This window comes from Mesitornis unicolor, unplaced genomic scaffold (genome assembly GCF_000695765.1).
Source record: "Mesitornis unicolor isolate BGI_N332 unplaced genomic scaffold, ASM69576v1 scaffold23058, whole genome shotgun sequence".
Classification (NCBI taxonomy): Eukaryota; Metazoa; Chordata; class Aves; order Mesitornithiformes; family Mesitornithidae; genus Mesitornis; species Mesitornis unicolor.
Window position 1 is genome coordinate 1 of NW_010201454.1, and position 13,772 is coordinate 13,772.

The 13,772-nt window shown below is 48.9% G+C and overlaps 1 protein-coding gene across 1 annotated transcript; it reads right to left on the reverse strand.

Moving 5' to 3' along the window:
• Nucleotides 1–5,537: 5,537 nt before the first annotated feature.
• FKBP6 (FK506 binding protein 6, 36kDa) lies at nucleotides 5,538–13,763 on the reverse strand (the record flags this gene model as incomplete). Its single annotated transcript, XM_010190099.1, has 6 exons — nucleotides 5,538–5,616; nucleotides 8,591–8,700; nucleotides 9,018–9,212; nucleotides 10,260–10,379; nucleotides 11,643–11,845; nucleotides 13,676–13,763. Coding segments are annotated over 6 exons (795 nt in total), but the record flags the coding sequence as incomplete, so codon positions are not given.
• Between the last annotated feature and the right edge of the window lie 9 nt (nucleotides 13,764–13,772).

Consider the following 13,772-nt stretch of genomic DNA (forward strand, 5'->3'; position numbering starts at 1 on the left):
AGATGTAAGGCCCCCACAACAAAACCCAACATGTAAGGTCCCCAAAAATCAGACACAAGGGTACAGTTTGCACCACCACCATCATCTGAAGTTTTTTTTCTTCCCAGCCATGTGCTGAAGTTCCCTTCTGCTGCTCGCCAGCTCCCCTATGCTCCGAATGCTGCTACTGGCTTTGACAACCGGTCCTGGCAGCAGAGCCCTCAGTGCAGTGCCCTGCTGAAGCAGCAAGACACAGGGACATCCACACTCGGTGACACTGACCCAGCGTGGGCAGGATGCATGGGGACACCGGCCAGGCCACAGCTGGCCCACGTCCATGCACGGTGATTTAGATCATTGAGCGTCTCTGCTCAGGAGAGGTCTCTGAAATCAGGCAGTGAAAAATATCTTTGACTCTCTGGAGGTGGCAGTGTCCTCCAAGCCCACGAGGAAGCGTGGTTCTTCATATCAGCACAGTTAGAGGTACCCACACTCAACGCTCCTTCAAGAAACCAGACCAGAAGAACAAGCACACAAGAGCTAAGTACAGAAAAGGGCTCTTTGTTTTGCTGGGTAAGGCAGGATCTCTTCAAATCCCCAGATTTAAGACTAAGAGAAATAGACAGCATGAAGACATTTCTCCTGCTAGTTCAAAGAAACTGGAGCACCCCAGACCAGCAGGACTGGTGGACAGATCTGCCAAGGGCTCGGGCACAGCTGCTCACCATCACCTATAACGCCACAAGGACCAAAAGCAGCACTAGAGACTGCTGTGCCCTGGCTACCGCACCACCGTGCTGTAACCTGAACCCGGGCACCTGCAGCAGGCTCCCATCCAAAATTGGTTTGGTCGCTACCTACTCGGGTGCGGGTTTATCCAGTTCACCTTTTTACCCATCAGAGTAAAAACAAAACATTTTTACTTACTCTTCGTACCACAACTGAAACACACGTCTCCCTGCTGCTGGGAGTGAAGGCCACTAACTCTGAATGTTCTGCAAAACTAAAACTTTCTTCGTAAAATCACATCTTGTACATAGACCATTCTCTTTAAACTCTACCTGCATGATAAACCAAGTATTAGCAAGGGAATGAAAAGAGCCCAGCGACTTTTTCACTCTGCTTATTTGTAACAGCAGCATATTTCATCTTCCTGCTGCTGGCAAAAGCTCTGAGAAATAAAAGCCTGCACAGGGGACCTGACTGGGGGCTCAGCCTGGCCTTTCCAGGGCAAGTATGCAGGGTGGCCTCAGGCAGGCAGACACGAGCTGGGGTAGAAATGCAGCCAGGAACTGGCTCCTACCTCACCTGGAAGCTTCAAGTTTGAGCACGTTAAAGGGAAGCCCAGGCTTTTGACACTCGCTAAGTCTTGAGGAGGGCAGCCTCGGGCTGGGCCCCAAGGCAGCCCTTTGCTGCAGCTGGAGAGCCCTCACTTCACCCACGCCTTGGAGGCACTGAGATACTGCATGGCTCTCCCTCCTTCCCATTTCACATCATCTCTTCACTTCTAAGCCCAGGCCAGACCTCTTGGTCTGGGCAAAGCCATCGCCAGTGCATTCAAACCAGGGACGCGTGTCCAGTGCACCCAACAGGGAAGAGGGGGTGCAGTCACTTCTCCACTGACAGCTTCTGGAAGAGAAACCAGAGCCCACAAGTCTTCCAGAGAGGTATTACAGGTACTACCACAGGCATGAACTGCAGAACTTCTCTGAAAAAAAAAAGAAGATGCTAGAAGAAGAGAGAGCTGGAGAGAAAACAAACAAAAAAACCCTCCTCAACCCAACTACCTTATTACAGCTTTTCTCCTTCCTCTGCTTAGCAAGGAGAATGCTTAATTAAGTCATCCTTCAAGCCTTCCCACTCGCTCCAGCAATGCTCTGCATAAAGCAGATATTTAACAATCTCCTTCACAGCACAGGACATCTTGGTAGTACAGTGATCTGCATATTCTAAAGGAGCAGTGAAATTGCCGGTTCTCTGTTGTTCAGCTTCCCACAGTGGGTAGGGACAGCATCAGCAGGAGGCACATTTTAGATCTGCTCAGTAATAAAGGAGAGCAGGAGGGGAAGGAGCAAGTTGCTGTTTACTCAAAGTCGGGAGCCCTCCCAAGGCAGGAGCTTTGCCTGTGTTATGCATAAACTTCTCGGTTTATTTGCAAGTCTCTTTCAGCTTATTAGGTCAGTTTAACTGGCAACTGCTGCTGACTTTAAGCCCAATTATAGTCACTTCTACCTGGTGACACAGCCCCAGTTCTGCAGCCAATTCTCACCAATTAACAGCTTCAGAATTGCTAGACCCTGCTTTTTCATGGCAATCTCAAGTCTGACCTCAGAGTCACAGTTTCCTGCCATAATTTCAGCATTGTTTGTTTTCACTGGAACACTTCTCTGCGCGCTCTCAACTACGGAGACCACTTCTCCCGTGTACTGAGCAGAGATGCACGTTAGAGGCAAGCTTTCAACTTTGGCCCACCTATAATATAATAAAAAAAACCTCTCAGAGACTCATCTTTCTGTAATGAAACTATCACCAAGGACCCTCTACTAGAACCCAGACATTTCCAGGGAATTTGTCCCCACTCCTCGTGATTAAGCTCCCTAATGAAGGGCCACAGCCATACAACGATAAGAAATTATCTTTACTTCTGCTGGGACTTTCAAACAAGAAGGAACAAAAAGCTCCAATGAGTGAGCAGTCAGCCCATCCATCCTGCAGTTTAAGGGCACTGAGGATGACTTCCAGCTGTCCACATCCCAGGTAACCTGGCTCAACACGTCCACACCACACAGTGTACAGAGGCAGGAAAACCCAGACCCAAAGAGGGGCAGGCATGAGAGTCAAGCCACTGCGTCTGCACGAAACTGCAGCAGGGTGGATTTAAGAAAGCGTTCGTGCTTCTATTTCTCCTTCTGAGTATTTCTGAATTCCTCCAGGCAGCACCACAAGTGGCCTTGCATTTCACCAGAGAAGATTTATTCTGACCTGAAGCTCTGTTAAAAAGGAAGAAAGCGCGTTCTGAGCCAGACATCTGTGGCAATTAGAGGAACCGGACTCCGCAGCGGGAGGAATAGAGAAACACCAAGCAGGATGAAGATACTCAAGCGTGTCTGGGTTTGAGTGTCACTATGCAAAACAGACAACACCGCCCTGGATCATTCAGTACAGAGAAATGAAGCGTTTGTCCCTGTTACAGAGCAACCACGGCAGAGCTCACCAGAAGGGACAGCAGGGGGTGGCTGTAGCAGTGTGGCAGGAGGGAGAAAACGCCACGACTGCAGCTCCAAGTCATTTTGCTGGTAAGCTGGACCACGGGTCAGGTCAACGCTCAACATGCACCTGCCAGCTGCTATGTAGGACATTTTCCATAGCTGTTGTGATCCCACTGGAAGAGCTAGAGGCAGCGTTCACACGCCACCTACTCACCAAACGTCCAAGACAGAAAGAATGAAGCTGGCCTGCCAGACTGACCAAGTACAGCTTGTGCCCTAAACTGAACTCGTACAAAGTTGTCAGAGGGCACCAAAGAATGTTCTGCCTCCAGTCTGACTAATTAGCGGTGCCTTTGATAGAGAGCAGCAGCTCTGGTTGGAGCTGCTTTGCTCCTCTCTGAATATGTAATGAAGTTTTTAAGTGAGACACAGCAGCAAACCAACCTCCAGCACAGGGCTCTGCCCTGCAAAAGCCTCCTCCAGTAAGAGGGTTTTCTTGCAATGAATTATCAGTCGATTTTTATGTAGGTCTCGGTGATGTGTGTTTGTCTGAAAGACTTAGGTTTTTTTTTAATACCGTAACTAAAATAAACTTCAAAGAAGGTTAGAAGGCTTTTGACAGCTGTCCATCAGCTGTAGAAGGCAGAACTCCAGGTAAGCACTGTACGCTTGCACCGGGAAGAGTCAGTACAGAAACTCTGGCTGATGAACAGCTCAGCTCGATCTCACGCTTGCCTGCAGCAGAGGTTTCTCTTTCTCCTGTCCTCTTTGCACTTCTCAGTCTCCACTAACTGAAGGCACTGGTTTACTTACAACAGCTACGTGCCATTACACCAACTGCGTGGAAATCAGCATCTCTGCCTGCTGCTTTTTGGGAAACAAGGGGCAACACAACCTTACCAGTCTGTGGAGTACCCATCTGGTGCCTCAGCAGATCACCACGTTCACAGTTCCCACCCCAAAGCAGGGCCAACTGATGCACAGATCAGCAGCAGAAGCATCCCGGGTCAGGCACTGCTCTGTGCTACCGTCAGACACGAGACCCAAGTCCTACACACTTCCAAACTGCGAGCCTCTGAAATTCAGTGAGTGGAGAACCAGAGACTCCTCATCAAGTCCAGAGCCATGGCCTTCACAAGATCTCAGCTCAGTCTTAAATCCCCTTTCACAACTACTCGCCTGGGGGGAGGCGCCTGCTAACAGATGTGATCAGTCTCACTTTGAACCCCGGGCAGAAGAATTTGTGCTCCCAGGCAGTTGAGCAACTGGCCCAGCTCAGAGCTGGGCATGGGGGCAGCAGGAGGGGTGAAGACCACAGCAGGGAGGCACATCCAGCCAGAAGAGGGTTGTGTTGCTTTCAGAAGCAGCCTTTCAGTCAAACCTCTTCCTCAAACGCTGCCTTAGCTTCCTCAAAGCACAGACAAAAGAGCCAACCTTAAAATACCAGAGCTGCACCCTGCACTCACACTGCTGCTGATGGAAAGGCTGCCAATACTGATTTTCTGAAGTAGAAGAGGTACTGCCTGTATTGCATGAGAGAGAGCAGCAAACTCTGACAGCCCTGAGCTGGTGATGCTTTCTGACAGAAGGCTGCTGTCATTTTCCACAACGCTTTCCCTAGGGTTTACCCCGAGGCAAGAGACCAGCGAAGATTTCTACTCCCCCTCACAAACCCCCCAAGGTTTTGACAAAAAAAAAAAAAAAAAAAAAAAAGATCAAAGAGCCTTTGTGCATTTATAAACCTGTCAATTTTGCTAGAAGATTTAAGGCTTTTAAAGCCGTAAAGAGTCCTTAAGCCTTTAAAGAGTCCAAAACATCTATTTGAAATTTTCTATACAAACAGGATTTTTAATATTTCAAAAAACCCAGAAATAAAATATTTAGATTTTTCTGAAGCGAAGCATTCCAACAGCTCCAGACAGGAGCGCTGGAGGGCAGGAGGAAATCCAGTTCTTAACTTTGACAGGAACAATTTCTTTTTGTTTCTTTTAATTGGCAGAGAAACAAGACTACACAGCTATTTCTCCCCCTGGCTCTGACAAGAAATAGCTGGGATGAGCAGCACAGGAAACAACAAAACCAAACTTATTCAAGTGCTGCCAGTTTCAGGTTCCTGTCCCATGCCAGCTTGTCATGCAGGAAGGCTTCCCCAAGCCAACAATGGAGCAGCATTTCACCCCGCCATCCTGCCCCTTCCCCTCCACACACTCCCATTACCTTACATTTTGCCTCCCAAACCCTCCCATGCAGAAGAGAAGCAGGTTCTCCACCTGAAAACACAGTTCAGACACGACAGAGGCTTTGGGAAACCTCGGCCTTTTTCACAGCTTGATTACCTTTATTTTCTGGTTAGCCAGAGGAAGTGTTGAGAGAGGCAAACATTCGGCAGCACATTTCCTTCTCCTTCTCCACGTAGTCCTTGTAGCAGCTGCAAAGTAGAGCACAGCACGGCATCATGGGCTGTGGGACTGCCCACCCACCCGTCAGTGCCACAACCAGAAAAGATGTATTGTTTTTTCCTATATAAATACAATAATATAAGAGTGTGCTGGTAACAGAGGCAGCTCCTCCAGGCCCTTCCACCACGTCAGGGAAGGAGAGCTGGCAACGTCGTACCTTAACCCCAGACCTCGGGTGTCTGCTTCACTGGTGACTGTTAGCAAAGGAGATCGTTTGCCTGGCTAGATGCTTTCTACATCGGTTTTGCAAGCATGTGATGATGCAGAGGAACCTCCACCTGCATCCTGTTGTCTAGTTTGGTGTCTCCTCATTTGTGGCACTCCTTGGGCGAGCTCCTTCAGTGCCTAGCATAAGACATCATCCAAGTGCCCTACTCAGGATATCTACCACTGACACCGAAACTGGGCAGAGGATGGGTAGGAGACAGCAGGGATCTGTGTCCAGACTAAGTGAATGACAGGGCAGATGCTTCCTCCTCCATTCTCACCTTCCCAAAAGCTGCCCAGCCTTCTCCATTTTAATCATTGCTTCTCTAAGCACAGCATCCCCTGCACCCTGTGCTCTCACCTTACTGGTAATGAGGTCTCACTGGTGAGAAATCCCTGAGCCAGAGGGTGACTCAGTCTGGGCACTGTCCCAGGGATCAATGGCTGCCCACATGCTCAGCTCTCCTGCATCTGCTACCATATAAGGTGAAAAGCAAAGTCTTTTGTTGCAACACACCAGAAACAGCCCAAATGTGACCTTGGCTAATGAGCACTCAGTCCCCTACCACCAGCACCCCTGGGTCCAGAGCCTTAAAGTGCTTCGTTCAGTGGAATACCAGCACAGCAAGGCTCTTCTGTTAAGTCTCAAACATATGTTGCCATAACTGTCCATGCCGAGCAGATCAGGGGTGCCCACCAGGACTTCAGACAGCACACTCACATACCTAACACTGCAGGAAATCCAAGAATCCCTCCTTTGGAGGTGCATATTTGTGTCAGATGCTGGAACAACCCCATTTTGTTCTGGATTTGATGCAATGCAAGCTTTTAGATAAAAATGCCAAATCCAGCAGCACAATTTGCACCACCAAGACCACTACAGCGGGTGCCAGACAGGTGCTCCACAAAATTCTCACCGTGGATTCTGCCTGGTTTTCCTTCTGTGAAGTGAATTTTACCAAGAACCTGGTTCAGCTGTTAAACAGATGCTTTTCAAAGTGTTGTTTTACACAGCAAAAGGTAGCTGCTGACTAACACACAGCATTCCTTTTTGCAAAGTATAAGCATACTCAGTAAGGAAGCAAAAAGCCTCTAAGAACAAGATTTCAGTTCATATTCCACTACTGAAGCGTTTGCAAAAGATAACATCACAAGTTTTCTCAGGCAAGGCAGTTTGGCAACATTACAGGATCTGGACTGAGGTGTGGCATAATTAACAACACCCGATTACATTGTCTTCATCTATTTTGTACTGATTCCACTCTTTGTCACAGTAGAAGCAAAAATTACACCAATTTTAACTGTCACAGAAGCAGAAACTGAGACAACAGTGGTTTAACGTGTACTCGGCTTAGGACACACGTGTTAGCTGGACGTGCTGCTATCTCCAGTCAGAGACAACAAGCCTGCCCGCTGCTTCCCCGAAGGCAGAACGCCTCCTTGCTTCCTGGCAGCACAACCTCAACATTATTAGCAAGATTTCTCTTTTACCTGCCAACATATTTCAAATGAGTCTAAGGGAACACAAGAGGCTTCCAGGACTATAACAGGACTTCCAGCACTGTAACACAGCATTCTGACACTACCCACATACCAAGCCTCCAAGAGCCAGCCACCTGTATGTATTTTATAACTACTTGCACTCACCTAGTGATTTGGTAGCTACGTACCCTCAAGGCTGATCAGGATGAACAGAAGTGGTTTGTTTCAGATTTCTAGACCAGCAGCTAGTGCTGACTTCAAGTTCTTTGTCCTTCAGAAGTAACAGAAGGAGTCTGAAGACTCGCTGTTATCACAGACTATCGAAGTCGACATGGATATACAGGACACTGCTGTGCAAGGACAGCTCTCCACCAGAACGTGACCTGGTAAAGGCACTCGGCCCACGAGAATGGCTTTTCCAGCCACAGCAGCTACTCTGATAAGAGTTGTTACTGCTGCCTACAAACCTTTTTTGCAAATTTCTAGCAGAGACACACAAAAGAAGAGGGTTTGCACTCAAGGGCTGCTTTATGATCTCCAAAGGTGGGGACCATGTTGCCTTTCGTGCCTGTGAACAGTGCCAGAAGTACAGCACATGCTTTTGGGAACCAGCTAGGGCTTTTGCCAGTATCAAAGGGAAGAACAGAATGAGGGCAGAGACCAGCGTTAGTCATGGTTTGGTGGGGCTTGGGCATGACTAAAGCTGCCAGGATTTTGCTGTGCTCAGCCTGAGGACAAAGGGAAAGTTTGCCTTCAGGATTGCTCACTTATTACCTTCAAGACAGCAAGAAATTAACTTTTAACAAATATCAGTATCTGTAGCATCATACACTGAAGCACTTGCAGTGCAAAAGAGCTGATGCAGTTTACCAACACATCTTAAAGGGAATCAAAATGGTACTAATCCAGAACGCTGTCAGCTTGCACACTACCATACCGCACTGCACTGGTTTTGAGGCACTTCAGCAGCCCCCCTCTCCCTGCATCCCCCACACTGAGCAAAACACACACAGAGAAACCACATGGAAAGCGTGGGTGCTCTCAGCTTCTCATCTACCACCTGTAACCTGTCTGCAATGTTTGAATCCACTGCCTCCAGAAAAACCTACCTTTTCCCCAAGCTACTTAATAACCCAATAGGTTTGCATTTTTTGTGTGGGTTTTGTTGTTGTTGTTAACAGATTAAATGTTTCTGAGCGGGTGTTCCAGTCTAAGCACTCTCGCTTTCACAGGGAGCGAAAGAAGTTCTCTCACCTTGCCAACTTTTTCAGCTCATTGTTAATATCGTGGTTGAATGGCTGTATGTGCTGAGCTCTGACCAGGAAATCCCGAGCTTTTTCATATTCTGTCATGCAGAGACAAGCCTGCCATTGAAAGGAGACAAGACAAATAAGCAGACAAGATAAATATAGACTCACTGTTGTTCTTCAGGACTCAAACACGTGCAACCACAAACATTTCTGAGACAGATCCAGGTAGCTCAGCAGTCCCCCGTGAAGAGATCCATGTGACAGACAGAGATTTTTCAGGTCAGATGCAGACAAACCGCCTCGACTGCTGCACCAGCTTAGGAGGCCCAGCCCTGAATGGAGTGGTTCCCCTTGGTTCATCCAGGGCTCTCTCCACAGCCACACTGGGGTATTCCCTGATGCAGCTACCAGAGGACTTTATTTTTTCCCACCTGGCCACACCTGAACAGTGCTTTGGCATTTCTTTGGTCAATCTCCAAGGCCTTCTCCCCATATGCCAAAGCTTGGGCAGGACGTTTCAGTTTCAGGTAAGTGAGGGAGAGATTCAGCAGCAACAGCAACTTGGAGGCATTGATCTGACGCTGCTCTGTCTCACTGGAAGGGCTGCGGCCAAGGACGGAGAACGCCTGAGCAGACAGGAAAAAAAGAACTAGCACACAAGAAATGGAAAGTGAGAAATCCATCCCATGGGCCAGCTACAGCCACGTTTCTGTTTACCTAGGTCAGTTAAAAATAATAATAACCAGAACTCTAAATATGCTGCATGGCATTATCAGCATGACTAGCCAGCTCAGCTGCAGGACTACAGGGTTTAGGATGCCATGAAGGAACCTGAAAGCAGCAGAATAAAAAAAAAATTACACCCAGATTTTAGGGTCAAAGACAGAAGAGAAATCCTACAGAGAGGAAGGCAATTTAAATTATTTCTGCTACAAAGAAATACCAAGAAAAAGCAACCCTAAATGGAGGGAAGAAAAATCTCACAAAGTATCACTACTTCTGAAACAAAGGCGGATGCATTCCAGTTTGGGAATCACTGAGCACTCTCCTGCCCAGAGAGGCTGTGGAGTCTTCACCCTTGGCGATATCTGAAACCTGAATGGACACAGTCCTGGGAAGCCTTCTGCTGAGGCCGACCTTTCTTCAGCACGGGACTGGACCAGACAACCTCTGGAGTTCCTACCAACCTCAAGCACTGTGCAATTCCCAACTGGAAGGCTAAAAGCCAAGCACCCAGGATTGCAGCAATCTCTGTCTCCAGACTGTGGTGATTCTGGACTGCTCCTCAAAGCTGCTGCAACACAAGGCCGTGCTGTGCCAACCTCCCAGCAGAAGCTGACGTGGGAGGCTCCCGTTCAGCAGTCAGCCACACAAACTGCTCAGGGCTCACACAGCCACTGCGATGCCCTCTTCTGTCTCAGCTAGAGCCCACAGGGAGCGAGCCTAGAGAGAAAGGTTCTGCCTATTCCTGCCAACCCTTCTCTTCCCTCATCCACTGTTGCAGCTCACACAAAAGCAGGTGTTTAAGTCTGCTCTTAAATAGCAAACTACGCCTGGAAAATATAATGAAGTTATGTAGTCTCTAGATTGTAGTTGTTATGGTGAACTAGCACTTAATAATCACTGCTTTCACAGCTTTTCACAACGGAGAACAATTGTTTCTGGTGTCTTACCCTTTTGTATCTGTCTATGGCACTCTCAAAGTGCTGCTTACGGTAGAGGTAGTTGCCAAACTCTCTCTCCGTCTCTGCCACTTTCAACACCTTTTGTAGCGGAAACGTCTCCTGCTGCTCCTGTGTAAAGAAATACCCGAATTTCAACTCAAACAAAAGAAAACAAGCAGAGAGCTGAGACAGGAGCATCCTGCACAGCCCCCCTCTATTCACAGAGCAGAAGCCAGGCCGTTGCCAAGGCCCCTGCAGTGTCCAACCAGCCACGACCACTTGGCAGTTCCCTTTGTCAGGCAAAAGACGCCACTGTCCTTGTGCTGATACCTCCTGGTGAACAGTGGTACCAACCACATCAGGGAGCTCACCAGGACCAAAGGGACTCCAGCGTGGGGGAGGGGGGGGAAGAGAGAGGAATTTGTTCTTAAATTGTTCCTGCCCAACTCTCTCACCTGCTGAGCGCAGAGCACACAGTTAACACAAATGCTATTGCTGGCACAAAAGGTAAAGCTGATTGAAAGGCTCCATTGCTCTAACAGCTCAGCATCACCCACGGTGCCTGCCTCAGGCCAGCTCCAGGGCCAGCCTGACACCCACACCAGACATCAACCCAGCAAAACAGGGAAAAAACCTAACAACAATAATAAATAAGATCAAAATCAAGGGACAAGTTTCTCCTGGTTTTCTAAGTTTGAACCAGCTCATAGAGAGGCCAGTTAGCCAGAAAGGGCAGGAGTAAACTCTCTTGCAACAAGTGTGCTCTGCTCGCAGGGCTGTGTGCAGAGTGGCCTGTGCAGCAGCAGGAGGGAATGAGGGGGGCCTCTCCCACAGCACCGCTGCCTGTGCCCCACTCACTGACCCACAACCACAGCCCAAAGCCCTTTATATGAAAAGGGGAATTAACAATAACACCGTAACTCACCAGGGAGGAAAGCGAGCAGTGAAGGAGCACTTGGGAGAGCAGCCAAGAAGCTGAGACAAAGGGTGGGGGCTGGGGGGGCGGGCACTTGGATGCTGCAGACTGAACACGATTTTTACAGACAGCTCATTGCTGTTCCTTCAAAGAAATCCCTGTAAGCTGGTGCCCTCTAGTGAAACCATGCGGTTTCTTGTAAAGCTAAAAAGAAATGGAAGTCATTGCAGGGACACGGGAACAAAGAAAGGCAGCGCCTTGCTTCTCCCCTGCACAGGGGAGCAAACGGAGCGAGGCGCACAGGGGCAGCGTTAGAGGGCGTGTGTTTGTGTCAGAGGGGGGCAAGCAGCCCCAGGGCTGGATAAATGCACCTGCAATTAAGCTAAACATAAGTAATACGTGAGCAACAGCAACCAGAAGGCAATTCAACAAAAGCTTCGTCTCCAGATGTAGGTCTTAAACTTAAGGCAACTCACAGCAGTCAACTCAAAGAACGAGTCAGATTCAGCCGAGTCTAGGAAGTCCAGCACCTCCACTTCAAACATGACAGTGGCATTTGGGGGAATGAGAGGAGGACAGCCCTGCTGCCCATAGGCGTAAGGCGGTGTGAAGACAAATCTTGCCACCTCCCCCTTCTTCATAGTCAGCAGGCCAATTTCCAGGCCCCCCAGGGTGATGTCTGTCACAAGAAGAAACAGAAGGTCAGGAGAAGTGAAACACACACCCCCCCCGACTCCAAACAAGAATTTCTCCTAAAGCCTGGAAGAAAAAAAATCCTTGGTAGCTCATATCTCGGCAACTACAACGGTCAACTGCCCCATTATGGCTTATCAAGGCAGTCTGCTCTGGGACCAAGCACACAGGAGCCAGCAACATTGCCTCAGGTGATTTAAAAACACCAAGAGGAGCAGCTGCTTCAGGGCAGGCAGCAAACAGCCCTGCTGCCACAAACTGCACGGGTGCTGCTGCTCGCTCCCACAGCCAAGGCAGGCAGAGGGTGCTCAGCTGCAGACTGACCAGCACAGGTGTGCAGCAGAAAGCTTCTGGACTCCATTATCAAATTTGAAAGGTTTGAAATAATCTACAGGTACTAAACAGCATTTAAATTGACGTGTCTTTACGGGCTGGTCTCTATAACCCCAAGTCCCAGGACAAAGGTTTTGGCTCAAACCTACCTTTTCCAAGTTTCAGCAGCTCAGGATGCCTGTTTGTGCAGAAGGGCTTATCCCAGTGATCCAGATAGCCAGAGTACTTCACTGTGCAGCCCAAAGTGAGGAGCAGGGAGAAGAGAATAGCAAGAGTTTTATTTCACATCCAGCCACAGCACCATCAGAAGCACACTTTCTTTTTGGTGGTTTTGCCACATCAACCTCTTATCCTGCTTTTCTTCCTTCCTTCTAAAATAAAAACTTCTGCTGAAGAAAGCAAAGTCAACACAAACTACCTTGTCTGAACACCAAAACCTGGCCACGTGCAAGCAGCCAAGTGGGGCCGATTGATGATCAACACCAAACAAAACAGCTGCTTCACAATCCTGACGCCTTTCTAATCAGGGGATGTGATTTTCTGTTTCTAATAATCAGAATGGAAACTTCAGCTGTAGAAATTCAACTGTCCCAGTCACATGCAGAAATATGTAATAAAGCCCTTCCCAACCAAAGCTGGAGCCTTATAAAGAGGAAGGGGGCAATGTACCCCTCCAAGCTCAGCCACTCCCCGGGGAGCTGGACAAGTAACTCCAGCTCCCACTCAGTTAGAAAACCCCCTGCAGTGCTTCCCTTGACACGGCACCAGTCCCTCACACTTCAGGAACCACTTCCAGCTTCAAACTTCTCTGTACAGTGAACACAGGTGGGACCTGGAAATCCTGCTTTTCTCAAGGTCAAGATGCCCTTCCATTTAATCTGTCAGCCACAAGAAGTTAAACAGAGTATCTCGAGTGCTAAAACACTGATAAGGGAGAGCAGCCTCCAGAACAGAAACTGTGTGAGTTCTTGTTCTGATCTCATGCTGAAGCCCAAAGCACTCAGATTTGCCAGCCACAAGCACCTCAATATCAGAGGTTCAGGGGATCTTTTACAACAGGTCCTGGCCTCTCCATTTCGGTCAGTGCACACGTCAGGCCCAGCCACACAGACCAACGCAAGGACTCTGCACTCGGATGTAAACGCCACACAGAAGCAGGAGACCTCGACTTCAGTCTACACGTCCAAGGATTTTTGGTTTTCTTAGCCTTGCTAACTACAAATTAAACTTAATAATCACCATTCATAAAGAAAGCTGAGATGGCCAGCGAGGCCTGCAGGCTCATACACAGGTATCCAAGCCTAAAGGAGCTGAGCCTCAGGCTCCCCTGTACTCACTGCAGGGCGCCTGGCCGGTAGCACAGAGCAGAAGGCCCTGGTGAAGGTGTGAAAGCCAGGCCAGGCCCTGCGACAAGGGGAGTTCACACACAGCCATGGGGCCTCCTGGATACCTCAGCCCGCCCAGCCCTGGGGCCCAGCTGTACCTTCTACAGAGGCATTGGGGGGCACGACCTGCCCACTGCCAGGGTACAGCTCCTCCTTACACACCCCTCCATCGCCGCTCACATCCCACAGGCCCCG